This window comes from Cryptomeria japonica, chromosome 7 (assembly GCF_030272615.1).
Source record: "Cryptomeria japonica chromosome 7, Sugi_1.0, whole genome shotgun sequence".
NCBI classification, from domain to species: Eukaryota; Viridiplantae; Streptophyta; class Pinopsida; order Cupressales; family Cupressaceae; genus Cryptomeria; species Cryptomeria japonica.
In genome coordinates, this window is record NC_081411.1 from 851,443,617 (window position 1) to 851,459,761 (window position 16,145).

General features: G+C 38.7%; 1 protein-coding gene across 1 annotated transcript; it reads left to right on the top strand.

Moving 5' to 3' along the window:
- The first annotated feature begins 7,655 nt into the window (after positions 1-7,655).
- On the top strand, positions 7,656-15,643 carry LOC131028959 (pectinesterase). Its single transcript, XM_057959343.2, has 2 exons — positions 7,656-8,823; positions 14,614-15,643. Exons 1-2 carry the CDS (start codon positions 7,815-7,817, stop codon positions 15,291-15,293), a joined length of 1,689 nt encoding a protein of 562 aa, XP_057815326.2. The 5' UTR covers positions 7,656-7,814; the 3' UTR covers positions 15,294-15,643.
- The last annotated feature ends 502 nt before the right edge of the window (positions 15,644-16,145 follow it).

A 16,145-nucleotide genomic window follows, 5' to 3' on the forward strand; every position in this document is an offset into this window, starting at 1 on the left:
CTGAAGTGAATGTGCACCAACTCCTCCTCCAACATTAGACATGCTGCACTCCACAATTTCTCTTCCTTGTATTTGAAGAGTCCTTGCATTCTTTTATCCGACACCGTTCCCAAAAAAGGAACCAATTGTTGAGATACATGTGTCTCAACCTTGCAATTTTTGGTAAATTGTTCCAATGTAGTTGGGAGGTTTCCCATGTGTCCGTGCCTTGGAAAAAGGTATAAGAGTTGTTAAAAGATGCCTTGTCCATAGTATAATATAGGAGGGCCATTTTTAGAGATTATATGACACATTTCATGTTGGTTATGAGGGTCAAAAATAGGGGATAAGAGTTTGGACGTGAGTAACTACTTTTAACCTGGTTTTCTTATCTTGGAAAAACAAATGTCAAGGGTGGGCAACACATGTCATGGAGGTTTTGCCCATGGTATTGTAAAACCACAAATGGTTTCCAAGTTGTAAAATTCCTACATAATGAGGGCTTGGAGAGGAGTTTGTATCATGGAGTTTTGGTTTGCAAGGCTGGGTGCTAGAAGGATGCTAGTGAAGTCTCTCTGAGCTTGAGTTGAGGTGATGCTCTTGTAAGAACTTGCATTGCAAGTGTATTGTAATCTCTTGTTGATTTGCTAATATACTATGCAGGTTTTAGAGTGTGGGGTTTTTCACCCACATGGGTTTTCCCCACGATAATCGCTGTGTTATGTGTTTGTTGTTTTATTTCTACTATATGTGCTTCTTGTGATCTCTGTGATAGTTAAGTTGAAATTTGCATAATCGTCCTCTCAAGATTAGCGTAGGAAGCCTTTCCGCACACCTTTGCTTCCTTGCACCAATTTCTTCTCAGTTCTTAGAGTAAAATTTGCCTCCATTGAACCTGCTAAAAAGCTGTTAACTCCAAACAATACGCTGCAAAAGACATAAAAACTCTCATTAATCCGATTCTTTGATGATACATTGCTCATAAACCAAATTAGTAATTCCTCCGCCATCATTTGCGACGGGTCATAAATGCATAATCAATGATATAAATGGAAAAAGATTTCATGGCAGATTTGTTGTCCTCCGCCATTGTCTCGAATAGATACTCTGCGCTTGGTAATTGCCTCATTAATTGCAGTGCCTTTGAAAGGGCATACTTGTCCTTACGGGCTGTCTTGCGTGCTTATTGATTTTTTCATGCTTCTAGGACTATATTAATTCCACTTCCACACTCTGCCATCTCGCTTCCACCACTTGGCCATTTGGCTTGTCATGTCACATCTGATGTTGGAGAGGAGGTCCGCCACTGCATTGGCACCTCGCCTGACATGGGAGACCCAAAACTCCTCAAAGGAGTTGAGTTTTTCTCGAATGATCTCCACCCAATGGGATAATTTCCATGACAGGGTGTTACCCTTCGCTATTGCGTTGATAATCACTTGGAAGTCTCCTTCCAGGTGCAACTTTGGGATTTTCATGTTTATAGCCAATTAAGTGGCCATTAGTGTCGCCTGTGCCTTTGCTTCGTTATTTGTTCCATCTTGCAATCGTCTTGCACCCTTGAAAAGGATGACCCCTTTATCATTTCTTGCGACTACTCCCACTCCTGAGGTTCCCTGGTTTCCCCTAGATGCCCCATCAAAGTTTATTTTTATCCACTCTTTAGTTGGCGGTTCCCATTTAACCTCTTCTTTTTCTAAAGGAGGGTTAGCCCTCAGAGACCCATTAACGAGTTGATAATTCACAAGTGGCCAATTGGCTTGAATAATTTTGTCCTCACTAGTATAGGGGTGTTTTGCCAGGTTATGGTCTCTGGCTACCGTTGAGACTGATTCAGCTATCGCTCTTTCAACTCTTGATAGCAAACTCTCCGTTTAATCTTCTTTCTCTTGGAATATCCTTCTGTTTGTTTCCTTCCAAATCTCCCATGCTACAAGGGATGGCACCACTAGCCATAGACTGGAAAAGACTAATCTACGGCTCAGTATATTCCATCTAGAGAAAAAGTCAAGGATTGTATTAGGTAGAGGAGCCATCCATCCTAGCTTCCCTAAAAGGAAGCTCCAGACCGTTTGCGCTTCCTCACATTGTAGAAGCAAGGGATCCAGGGATTTCTCTGCCTTCTTGCACATTATGCATCTGAAAAGGCCCAAGAAGCCCAGTCTGTGCAATCTTTCCCCTGTCAGGATGCACTTTTTCAGAGCCAGCCATGTGAAGACTCCTGCTTTTGGTAGAATTGGGGAGCTCCACATAAGTTTTATTGGCCATTCCTTTCTTTCTTCCATTTTGTCAAGAATGTTGTAACCAATCTTCACCGAGTACTGCCCCGATTTTGAACCACACCATCTCATAGTGTCTTCCTTTGCAGACAACATAGGGGTGTACTCCTACATGATCCCCTTTAACATCTCTTTTTGATTTGCTGGTAATGGTAGATTTTCTATGTCTTTCCATTCACACATATCTACCCCCTGGACCTTGCTTTTCAAGAGAAAATCTCCTACCTTTTCTCCCCACTGGATTCTAGTAACCTATTTAATATTCTCAATATCTTGTCTATCTAAAAGAGCTAGTCTCCCTTCCCATGAATCTGTCCAGAAATTGGCCATTGTCCCATTACCTATTTCCCAAGTGATGTGTTCAGTGATGACATGTCTGCATGAGGTAATAAAATTCCATATGGCTGAGCCTTTTGGTAAGGTGGTGATTGTGAATATTCGTTCCCTGCTCATTTGATCTAGATACTTGTGTTTTAACATTTGTACCCATTTCTAGTTTGGCTGAGCGTAGATCTGCCAAATCACTTTTGCCCCCATTGCTTCATTTAAAAGTTTCCAGTTTCTCAGTCCTACTCCCCCTTCCGATTTGTCTTGACAGACTTTATCCCATGCGACCAAAGGAATTTTGTCATTTGTTTCTTTGCCATTCCACAAAAAAAATCTCATCCCCCTGTTTATACAATTTATCACTTTCTCTAGAATCTTTAGGGTTGTCATGGAGAATATGGGGAGGGCAGAGAGGACCGCTTTGAGTAGCATGATCCGCCTAGAAAGAGTAAGCCATTTACTCTTCCAACCTTCAAGGTGGTTTGCACAAGCATCAATAAGGTTGTTCCATAGGGTAGGGTCGTTCTTCCCACCAAATAAGGGGGTACCCAGAAACTTTCCAGGAAGGGTACCCATTTTGACCCCTAAGATATTTGAAATCACTTATTGTTTGTCAACCTCTGTATTAAAGAAAATAGCTTCCGATTTGGTCCAGTTAACCTGCTAACCACTTGCTCTGCAGAAAACATCTATTGTCTTTCTAATCACTCGGGCCTCTTGAAGTGAAGACTATCCACACAGTAGGGTATCATCCGCAAATTGCTGATGAGTAACTGGCTCCATCCCTTCCGCAATTTTAATTCCTTTCCATCTTCCTCATTGTTGTTGTGATTGAATTAGTCTTCCTAGGACTTCTGCTAATATAATGAAAAGGAAAGGCGATAAAGGGTCTCCTTGTCTAAGACCCCGTGTGGTTTGAAAGAAGCCTTGTGGGATACCATTGACCAATATAGAAGTCCACACCCCACCTATACAAGCCCGTATCCAGCTAATCCATTCTTTGAAGAAGCCAAACCTTTGCAAGACCTGGAGATGAAATTCCCTATCCACCATGTCATAAGCTTTTCTAATATCTAAGTTAATCATCATTCAATCCACTTTCACTTGACGGACTGTGTGGATGGCCTCATGGGCAATTATTATTCCTTCCACAATCGACCTGCCTGGGACAAAGCCACTCTGTTCTTCTAAGATAATAAGACTCAGCAAAGGTTTTATTCTATTTGAGATCACTTTAGTTATCACTTTGTAAATGGTGTTGCACAAAGAAATTGGCCTGAATTCATTGAAATTAGCAGGGTGCTCTACCTTGGGTATAAGGGCAATAAGTGTGCAGTTAAGCTCCTTTGCAACACTCGCCCTACCTCGTGATTCCTCCACTACTGCCCAAACCTCATTTCCTACAATCTCCCAGAAATTTTGGTAGAAAAAATCCGGGAAACCATCTGACCCTAACGCTTTATCACCTTCCATACTGAAAACCGCACTTCGAACCTCCTCAACTTGAATGGGTTTCATTAGTGCCTAATTTTGCGCAACTATTATCAGCTTCGGGATAACACTTAGACCATTTTGTTGGTGCTCCAAATTAGGTCCATTACCCTTGGATGGTAATGTTAGAAAGAACTCAACCACCTCTTTATTAATATCCTCCACATTGTCTAATAAGACATTCTCACTGTTGTAGATGGTTGTGATTTTTTTCCTGGATCTTCTTGCCTTAACCGAGTTATGAAAAAAAATTGTATTTATGTCCCCTTCCTGTAGCCAGCACTCTCTCAACTTTTGTCTCTAGTAAATCTCCTCTCGAGCTAGCACTTCACTATATTGTCCTTTGAGTTCTTGCTCTTGCCAGAAAGTTTCGGATGTCATCCCCTTTTGTATTATATCTTCTTGCAAGATCACAAGCTTGTCCTCCAGATCTCTTTTGTTAGCAAAAATATTGCCAAACTTGATTCGGTTCCACTCTTTAATTTTTGACTTGATAAACTGCAACTTCTTAACAAAAACAAAGGCCTTAGTACCACACATCTCTGGAGCCCCTGACCACCATTCATTGATTAAATCCCTTAGGCTTTTATCCCTCAACCACATTTTTTCAAATTTGAAAGGGCATCTTATGGGGTGGCCATCAAAGGCTATAGTGAGCTCAACTGGCAGGTGATTAGAAGCAGCCATTGGATGGATATTTGAGGCGAAAAGGAGATTGGTTTCTGCCCAGGGCCCACCCAAGAAAAAATGATCCAGCTTCTCTGCAACATGCTATCCTAAGATCCTTCGATTAGACCATGTGAACTATCCTTCCTTAGATTTGATTTCCCTGAGTCCATTGTCCACCACAAAATTTTGAAAATTTACTTGGTTCGCAGAAAGTCCTCCCTTGCCCCCTGATTTATCACTTAGTTCCAATATAGCATTGAAATCACTCCCAATAATCAAAACGCCCCCATCCAGATCTCGAATGAGGGAGGACAAGGATCTCCAAAAAATTCTTTGAAGATTGGATTTTGATGGTCCATAGACATTGATTAATGTGAAATCAACATTTAGAGGGTAGGAGTGAACCTTACATACCTGCCACATATTGGAGGCAAAAACTTCCTCCACCTTGTGATTGTTTGCATTCCAGAGGATACCCAGACCTCCCGAAGCTCCCTCCGAATTCATAGAGACCCCCGTCCACTGCTTCGATGATCCCATGAGTGTCTTTGCTTTCACTTTGTTCATCTTTGTCTCTTGTAAGAAAACTACATCTGGCCTTAATTGATCCAACCCTCGTTTGATCAATCAACGTTTGTTAGGGGCATTACAACCCCTGACATTCCAGGTTATGATTTTCATTGTCCTTCAGGAAGGGTGACACCCTTCCCTACTATCAATTTACTTTGGCCTTTGGCACTACCAACCATTGCAATCTTGAACTGATTTGACTTTCTGCCTCTCGATCTCTTTTCCCCTATTTGTCGTACCTTGGTACATATAGGTTCTGATTGCTCTATTGTTCTGGTTTCCATAATGTCTTCCTCAGCCATCCATCCCCATTCATCTTCCTCATCGACTCCATCAGATTCTCTATTGTCTTTGGTTTCCTCCTTATCAGACCTCGAGTCATTATCCTTCTCCAAGTGTTCTAGAGTCTCCAAACCAACTCCTATTTCCGCAAGAGGAAAGGCCCTGGTGTTAACCTCATCCAGAATATCAACTGCTTTCTTGACTCTTGCAATGGCATCTTCTACCCAACCTGCGGCCTCCCTATGTTTGTTGATAAGAGCAACTTCTGTTATAGTCTCTTCCAACTCCTAGGTGGAATTATTGAGAGCCGTCGAGACCTCCCCCTGCACGAAAGGGTTTTGCATAGCTTGGATCATATCCTCATTGGGTCTCATCTCCTTTCTTGTACTATCCTTGTTCGCATAGTAGGTCACCTCATCTTCTATCATTGTCTCCACAGTTTTCCCTTTAGGGCCTATTAAGCAAGTTTCCTCCGAATGTCCTTTTTTACAATGCTTGCAGATTTCGTTAGATTCCTCCACCTTGCTTTTTTGGAGCCACTGTCCTGCATTTGTTATGATCTCCACTTGTTCTGGAAGTGGGTAATGGGGTTTCCATCCAATACATATTAATGCATACACGCTAAAGTCTTTAGACTCAACAACCTCATCCGCTCTGATGTAGAAACCTAGTTTGTTACCTAAAGTTTGGAAGAACTCCTCATTCCAGTATTCTCCAGGTAGGTTATATAATCTGAGCCAAACAGGCACCACTTCAATCGGAGCCAGCACTGGGTTGAAGTTAGGTTCCCAATCCCTAACATACAAATCCCTTCCTCCCATGAAAAAGGGTCCATTATTTCAAATTCCTTGCTTATCCTTACTGTCTTCTGTGATTACCAAGAAAAAACCCATTTGGAAGGGTTTTGAGTTCGATTTTGCATTTCCAATTTTCAGTACACCAACCTTTCATCTTTCCCACCGAAGGCCAATCCCCAAAACATTTTACAAATAATCCCCTCTTGGAAAAAGGTCACAGAGTCGTTCCAGCTTTTGTTATCTATCATCAACGACACTTTCTCCTTTCTCATACCCTCTTTTCGTTCCGAGGACTTCCTTGGCTTTTGAGCATTTCTTCTTGATCGCCATTCTTTCTCTTGGCAATGCTGCCATATTGTTTTCGGGCCATACTCCTTATTGCGATGCCCTTGGGTTCTGAGACTCTCTTTTCTCAAATATTTGGAGTCTTGCGCTGACACTGCCTCCCCCCATTGCTTGTGGGAATGAAAAAACCTATCATGATCCTCCCAAGCCTTGCTTGGATTTTGCCAAGGTCGTTTTCCAGGTCGTGGCTGTGTAAAGTTCTTTTGTGTTCCCCGATCTGCAAATCTTTAGTCCTGAAAGCCATCTTCCTATGGTCGAAAACCCTGAAACTCCCTCAGTCGAAGCCCTAGTCTCCTCCTCCTCTGCTCCATCTCTTAATACAATTTATCATATAATAAAAACTTAAATTACAAATACAATTCATTTTAAAAAGTTAGAATTGCATTTTGATCTATGATTTAAAATTTGAATATTAAATATCATTTTTTAATTTAATAAAAAAATATTTCTTTAAAATATAGTAAAATAAATAATTATTTTTAAAAATATTAAATTAATTTAATTAATAGTATAATAATTCTTTAAAATTAAATAAGATGTGTACTAAGAAATATGACATTTCTACAAGAAATATGACATTTCTACAAGAAATATGACATTTCTACAAGAAATATGACTATCATATACTTCTACCAACCATCAATTGGTAACTTGAAATGTAAAATCTCACAACAATTGATAAATGCTCAACTACTGATGCTCTTCCCTACACCATTTGAAATTAGGCGTTTTATTTATAAAAATTTGAATATTAGAAAACAGGGATTCACACTTTCCCTGTGAAGAGAGAGAACTCTTTTTCGATGCAAGTCTCTGTCAAGAATTGCCAGCTAAACAAGTCTCGCAACCTTTGACACCTTCATAGTCCTAAATCCATTGAACATAATCCATAAAATTAAGGTTTAACCAGATTCAGACCAAAATCCATTGAACGCAATCCATCAATTTAAGATTTAACCAGATTTAGAACTTTATCGTAGCTTCCAATCTCAACAGTCCACTACAGTAGAACAGGTCACGGGCGGCTTGTTTTTTTTGAAGTTAGTATAACCATTGCATACCCATTTCATTTTTCATGTCCGGAAGGCGAAGGAAAAGGATGGCGAAGCCAAACAAGATGATAGTGGCGACAATTCTCCTCTTAATCTCTGTAATTCTTGTGTCTTCTCTGGGACTGTCCACTAGTTTTAGAGGCACACAGCAGAGAAATCTACTTCAAAAGTCCGCCAGCGATAAGATAAATTTAGCCTGCCAGGCTTCTCAATACCCAGAGCTCTGCAAATCATCTCTGTCACAATCCCCACTGATAACACCCAATTCATCCCCAGAGGAAATAATCTCAGCAGCCATGACTCTGTCTGATGGTGAAACCCAGAAAAGTTATAATCAGTCAAGATATCTGGCCCATCTGTCATCTAATGCCAATTATACAGCCGCTGTTAGCGACTGCTTAGAATTCCTGGACGGTTCATTGAGATACATTGCTAAGAGCAGAGAAGGATTAAAGAGCGTAGATCAGAAAAAAGTTAAGGACTTGAAGGCCTGGATGAGCGCTGCTCATACTTATCAGTATGATTGTAGTTCGGCTTTAACATTTGTGAATACTACAAAGGAAGTAGGGAGTGCAATGGAGCAGCTGGTGACGGTTCAATCGCTGACCAGCAATGCCCTTAGCATGCTGGACGCCTTAGATACTTATGGAGAAAATATGGACCTATGGAAACCCCCCGCTACAGAGAGATCAACAAGGGCGTCAATTGAGGCACAATGGAGAAATAAAATTGATTATTCTGATAACATTTGGGGTGTTTTGGCGGGCAAGGCTGTGGTTCCCAATGTGATTGTGTCCAAGGATGGACCTTTAAGGAGCATTCAGAAGGCTGTGGATTCTGCGCCTGATGATTCTGAGCAGAGGTTTGTGATTTATATAAAGGGTGGGGTTTATGAAGAGACCGTGAAAATTCCGCCAAAGAAAGTGAATGTTATGTTTGTGGGAGATGGCATCGATAAGACAGTGATTACTGAGTCCAAGTCCGTGCCCTCTCTGCCTGCTCCTATTACTACTTATGGCTCTGCAACTGTAGGTAATAAATCTGCGTAGAAAACTTGTTTTTTTTATATGATAAATTAAGTCTTGTTTTTGAGTGATTGTTTGTGTTGCCTCGCCTCGTGTGAGTCTTCTCGAAGCAACTGTATAGTATTTAAATTGGCCAATGGTTGGGGTCTCTCTTCAGAACCCATTATAGAATATAGTTACCCATCATCAGGGTAATGGCAGATGTTTTGGGTCTATCTGCAGGAAGATCCAAAACATTGGACAATTTAAATTACATTTGACTTTAGAAGACAAAAAAATATTAGTTTGTATATGTGATTTTGAGTTGTAGATGACTTTTTTTGGGGGGGCCGCGGGTATTGTTGTGGCTGTTTCTTTTTTGGGGCCACCTGATACTTTGTTTTCAGGCTTGGCTGGTTTGTTTAGTTTTGAAATATAATGCCATTCCACTTTTTATTGTTGAGGATAGGCTGTACTTTCTACTTTGGTGTTTATATACGATTCTATTTCAAAAGAAATTAAAATAACAAAGTCTTATTTTGCCTGGTATGTTGTTTACGTTAGGGGATTGTGATCTATTTCTAGGGGATTTTATGGATAGATAGCATGTTCTCTTTTTAAGCTTGTAATTATTGAAGTATTTGCCTCCATATCCAGTGTTATAAAATCTGGATTTTTTTGGGTATTAAAACATGAGTCAGAGACCTGTGCTAGTTGCTTCCACACCCACAAAATTTATTTTTCTTGGCAGCCATTGTTTGGTATCAAAACATAAACTCTAAAAATTTTGAGCTTGAGACCCATGATTTTGTTTGATTGATGGTTGGTTCTCTTTTCATTCTTTCTATTTTCATTCTTGAAAAGATGTAGTAATTGCCACACTGACAAAAGCTGTTAATCTCAGAAACCTCTTTTGAATATTAATTACAATAAACTCTAATAATTTAAAACTTTGAGCTTGAAACCCAACTGGGTGGGACAAACCCTCTACACAGAGGTGAGATTATTTTGCTTTGAGCATTTGTAAAATTAGGGAGGAACCAGTTGTGATCTTTAGGTTTACCACTGTCTGCTCAGTACAGATAATCCACATTTGATGATGTGCAATGAGCAACCTCTATGTCACCATGACAACTTAGAATGTAGGGATCACTGAATATCTCCTGATGGGAATGTTACAGCAGGAAAGCTTTAGAAGTGCAGGTTAGCATTTGAATCCAAAGCCTTATCCAATTATAACTAAAGAGAAAATGAAAATAAATTTACAGCTCAACTAAAAACTGTTTTGGGCTCCGTAATTGATGGAGCCGTGGAACAAGATGTTCCTTCAGACAGATTTGGGTTTGTTCCTAGAGGTGGCTAAGGAAGATATTGCAATAACCCTCATAGGACATTAGCGTAAATCCAGATAATTTTTTTGCAATAAACTCTAATTATATTCTTTTTGATCACCCAGATCTCAGAGTGGGCAAGGTGAGAGCATATGGGGATAAAATGATGACAGAGGTAAATTAATTGAAAAGTTTTGGTGGCAAGCCAACCAACCTACAATTAAAACAGTCATAGAATAGCTCTAGACAAACTGGTTGACAGTGAGTGCAAATGAAGTTGCATTAATGCCAAAATGGCAGATTAACTCACTCAATTCTGATTTATGCCATGCAAGGCGAATAATGAACTAAAATAAAATACAATCTAACAGTATTACCATCCAAGGATCTATTATAATGAAAGTACTAAAAATGAAAGAATCCGATGGAATACCTTCCAGATTATCACAATGATAAATGCTTTTCATTTACCAACATATTCAAACCAAACTCATACATTTTTCCATCATTTTGAATATGAGCATTTCATCAAACACTTTGAAACTAACTGGAAATCATATGAAATTAATTAGTACCTTTGCTTGCTAATTAGAATTGCCTGAAATGATGTAGATTAATTACCCAAGGCCACTGGAACCCGAAATGAAGAATATCCAATCATATTCAGATGGTATGACTTAGCCAATGCATAGTCCACGGATTGACAAAAGTGTATAGCAGTACTTGGAATCAGAAATTACCATTTCCAATAGCGATGGCTGGAAATGATCCCCATCTTCTGTACTAGTACCAATTACCATCTCCTGACAACTAGGGTAGGAAGGTTTGGGGTAGCAGTTTTTTGTTTTGTAAGTTTTCAGATGTTTATTACTGTTGTAAGATGCCCATGAAGGCTCAAGGAGGCAGCCTTGAGGAGATTTGACACACTCTTCTTGAGTTTTCATGTAAAAATAAAATGGTTCCTCTATGTCACTTATTGTCTTGTGCTTCATTTTCATGTCATATTTACTCTCTTTTACTTTTAATTATCATTGTAGCAAAAATCTCTCTCTGAATTGACCCGGCAAACCAAAAGATAAAGATTGTTTCAAATTTAGGAAATTGCTATAAAATTTAAGTAGAGAAAATATGTTGCTTTTTAAATTCATTTCAAATCAGAATTAATTTGCGATATGTTGATAAAATTGCGATATGTGGATAAAATTGCAATTAAAAGTGATTTTTTTGTTGATTTTTTTATGCCTTGGATTTGTTCTCAAGAACCCAAAGAAAATGGTGATCAATTCAGATCAGATTGCTGAACCTGCTGAGTGCTAATTACTCTATAGTTATTGCAATTTTTTGCAGATTTTTTTCTACTATGTAATTTATCTTCCTTAATTCTGTTTTGTTCAAAACAGTTAAATTTTAAGGCTATTGAGGACTATTATTTGCAAGTTTTACTTCTACAAGTATATTAGTCTTTCATTGATTGGAGCTCTTGAGATTTGTGTTGATAAATCAAAGAGTGGAATATCCACGCTGTTTATGGATCAGCTTTTTATAACTCACTCTCTTAATCCAGGATAATGACATGGAAAAGAAGAATTTTAGTGTAGTTGGAAGGTTTGGGGGTTGCTCTTTTTGCTGCTTTAAGTGTTTGGATGCCTATTCCTATTGTAAGATGTCCATGGAGGTCTCAAGGAGTTCAGTAGGCCCTGTAATCAGCAATTGAAGATATTGACCTAGGAAACTTAATCCCACCCTTCTGTATTTTTCTACCAAATTGGGTTTCTCTATGTTAATTCTTGTGTCATGCTTCATTTGCAAATCATGTTTACTCGATTTTAGTGTTAGTTATCTTCCTTAATGCTGTTTTGTACAAGACAAGCACATTTCACGTCTTTTTAAGACTTCTATTTGCAAGTTTTACTTCTAGAATAGTAAGTATACTAGTCCTCCATTTATTGGACCACTCTAGATTTGTTGATAAAGCAAGGAGCGGAATATTCACCCTATTTATGGATCACTTCTGCCTAACTCACTTTTTTGAGCCAGGACTATGACATGGCAAGGAAGAAAGGATGTGCAAACATGTTGAATTGAATGTTATGAGTATTACCTTTTGTTAAACAGCTCTAGTTTACAAGGTTCCAAACCACATCATCTTGGTTTCCACATGCTCCAGCAGGAAACCCTCTAGCACACTTCTGGACCATATACCCTTTGCTCCTAGCCCTAATTCCCTCAGTTCCTCAAAAATGATAGCAAACCCTTGCAAAAAGGTGACACTAGCTGATGAATGATGCTTTGTCTTCAAGACAATTCAGAATACTCAATTCTTAAGTATTAGGTTTTAGGCTCTAACCCAAGTCGTAGAGCTCAAGTTTCATGGGACAGTGGTAGAATGGCAAAAGGTGCCAACATTGGGACTGGGATCTTCTATTTAGTTGATGAACAAAAGGTCAGGTGTTGCACATGTGAGAAGTTGGTTTGCAAAAGGAGTAATGAGCATCCCATTACCCAATTCATCATTTCATGGTTCCTTATTGATCCTTATATGGGCCATCTGGTTTTCCAATTGGTTCAACATGCATAATTGTATTGATTTGATCATAATATTTACTTCAAACTTCCAATTTCTCAAGAATTAAATGTTGCATTAACACACATGAACCACACCATCATTGGAAATGGCTATCCAGCCCCTAGGATGCACCAATGCATAAGTTACACCTTCATACACTATAACTTATGCATGCACCAATGCATAAGTTACACCCTCATACACTATAACTTATGCATTGGTGCATCCTAGGGGTTTGATAGCTATTACCCCATCATCATCCTAGTCTGTTTACCATGCCAAAAGCACTATTTGTTTAGGTCAGAAAATTTAGGCCTAGCCAAACATCACTCCAGGTGGAAGGGGCACATAATTGAGGTATCACACATTATTATAGTTGCAGCTTCAAGGTAGACTGTAATACCAAAAACTAACAATACAATTTCCTCACAAGAGCAAATGTATTTGACAAGAACTAGGAGTCAACTGTAAGAAGACCAATACTAGTAATAAAAAGGCAGTCATACTATGCCTACATAAATGTCGGTTTTAATAGTTGTTAAAAACATATCAGCACCAGAAAAGTGATGCTGGCTAGTAAATGATACACAATTTGAGAGTCCTCAATTGTGAAGTACGAGGTAGTAGGCTCTAAGTCTCATGGTTCAAGCTCTCTGGGAGATCCTGTGACAGAGTAGCAAAGGATGCAAACAATGAGATCTCACCTTCTATTTGCTAGATGAGCAAGTTGCTATTGGTGCGGATAGAAAAGTTTGGTTTGTATTAGGAGGAGCTAATGGGCATCCTATAACCCAATTGATCGTATCTCAGTCCCTCTTCCTGCTGCTTGAGCCTGGCATGCATTATTGTATAATTTGATTATAGCATTTGCTTCAACCTTCCAATACCACTAAAAATAAAATTAACATTTAATACTCACAAACAGCAGTATTCTAGTTCAATTATGGTGCCCAAAGCACCATGCCTTCAAGGTCAAAAAACCTATGCTGGCTAAACATCATTCCAGACAGAAGAGGGGCATAATCGGTGCAGTGCAGATAATAATAGTTGCAACTTGCCTGTAGAACCATAAAGTAACAAAATCGTTTTTCTCCAAAAACTAGAAGTTAACTGTAAGAGGATTTGACAACTAAAACAAAACAAATTGATACCTTGCCTACTTAAGCATCAGTCGTAATAGAGGATGAAAACCTATTTTTTCTAATTATTTATTTATTTATTTTCCTGATAATGATTTTATGCTTAATTCTCAACTTGTCCAGTTGTGATATTATAGTCCAAAGTTATCAGATCCATGGACATAGTTGCAGCTTGCAACAGAGACATAAACAGCCAAAACAATATCCCCCAGGAGAAAATGAAGTTTGAAAATCTGGGCACGACCTGTCAAAGACTCTCAATATAAAAGGAAAAGCAGAATGATGTTATGCCTACATGAGCATCTTTACTGAATAATGGTTGGAAAACATGGTTCTCACTTTTCCCAAATATATTTTTTGTGAAATAGATTGGATGAATTTCATAAGAAACACGGTTAAAGATACCGATGAAATCAAACATAATCAAAATCACCAAAACAGCATGTTTCTGCCCCTAAAGAATAAGAATTATATATGTCAAAAATTGAAAGACCAAATATTCCTGACTAGCCCAATTATATAGGAAAATATCATTTCTAATTCTTACCATAAAAATTATCTACAGGGCAAGCTCACATCCATCTCTCCACGAAGAAAAACAAATTTAGAAAAAATTCCTCGTCAACATAAAATTTTGTGTTTCTAAACTACTGAATACACACATATGACGTAGAAAATATACTTCAACAGTATGAATTTATCAACTACTTCCTTGCATCCAATAGATTTTGTTAACATTTTTGTCAAATTATAATTAATTTGGTTCACATTTGTTAATGCAGCTGTAAATGCTGACGGTTTCATGGCACGGGACATTACATTTCAAAACTCAGCAGGGGCAGGAAAAAATCAGGCGGTGGCCCTAAGAGTAGATGGTGATCTCTCTGCGTTCCACAACTGTGCCATTCTGGGTAACCAGGACACACTCTACACTCACTCACTTAGGCAATTCTACAAGAACTGCAGAATAGAGGGCACTATTGACTTCATATTTGGAAACTCAGCAGCCATCTTTGAGAATTGTTTGATTCTGGTTCGTCCTCGTCTAAAAATAGGATGGACAAATCCTGTAACTGCACAGGGCCGGACAGATCCAGCTCAGTCAACAGGGTTGGTATTCCAAAACTGCAGCATCAATGGAACTGAAGAATATACGAGAGATTTCCATGAAAATCCAACAAAATGTAAAGCTTATTTGGGTCGGCCATGGAAGATGTATTCCCGAGCAATTTTCATGAATTCATTCTTGGGAGAGATCATTAGCGCTGAAGGCTGGTTCCCCTGGAATGGTCAGTTTGCCCTCGACACACTTTACTATGGAGAATACCACAATTATGGCCCTGGAGCTGACCTTTCTGGAAGAGTGTCATGGTCAAGTCAGGTTCCTGAGGAGAATGTGGGAATCTACTCTGTACAAAGCTTTATACAAGGTGATGAATGGCCAGCAGCTACATCTAATTAACCCACAACCAAATAGTAATAAATTACGTTTCTCTTAAGCATGTTCTTCAGTTCTCTTACTTAGTCCGTCTGTGTAGTTATTACTTAAATCGAGACTAGGGTTTTGGTTATTTTCATGAAAAACTTCTATAGTTTCTAGCGGAAGTATATCACAAAAATGTACATAGCATGTACCTGCTTTGAAACTCTATGAAATGGAAACCATCATGCCAGCAAATGTTGTTCCTTTCTGATTGGCCTCATGCACAAGCTAGGCAACTTTGAACAACATTGATATCCTCTGAAAATGTGCTTTTAGCCATTTTTATAGCCATGAAAATCAAAGATGAGCAATTTTGGGAGTTTGTACCAGTTAGTAGAGTGCATACAATGCTAATTGGCAAATTGGTGTTGACATATAACACTTCTTTACTGTTTCACACAATCATCCAACAACTTGTGAGATACTAGCAACAATGTAATCCCTTTTGTAGATTTAAGAGATTTTACAATGGTTTCTTGTTTACATATAGGCCTTATAGAACTTCTCTTGCCTATAATGCTCCATAAGCCTTAACAACTAACTTATATGACAACAATAAAGAATTAAATACTTATGATGACTTGTTTTGGAGGTTTTAACTAGGATGAATTACAAGATGGGTTGAGTAGGAAGCTCATGCACCCTTATAATTAAGAATGAATAGGTTTTACACTATTTGAAGTCCTCAAACTCCACAATTTACACTATTTAAAGTCCTCAAACTCCACAAGCCTTGTCTCTATCATCTTATGTGATGTGTGCAACCATGACCAAACTTATCATATACGACTAGTTTTGAAAAGGACAAATTTGCCCATAGTTGAATTAGTG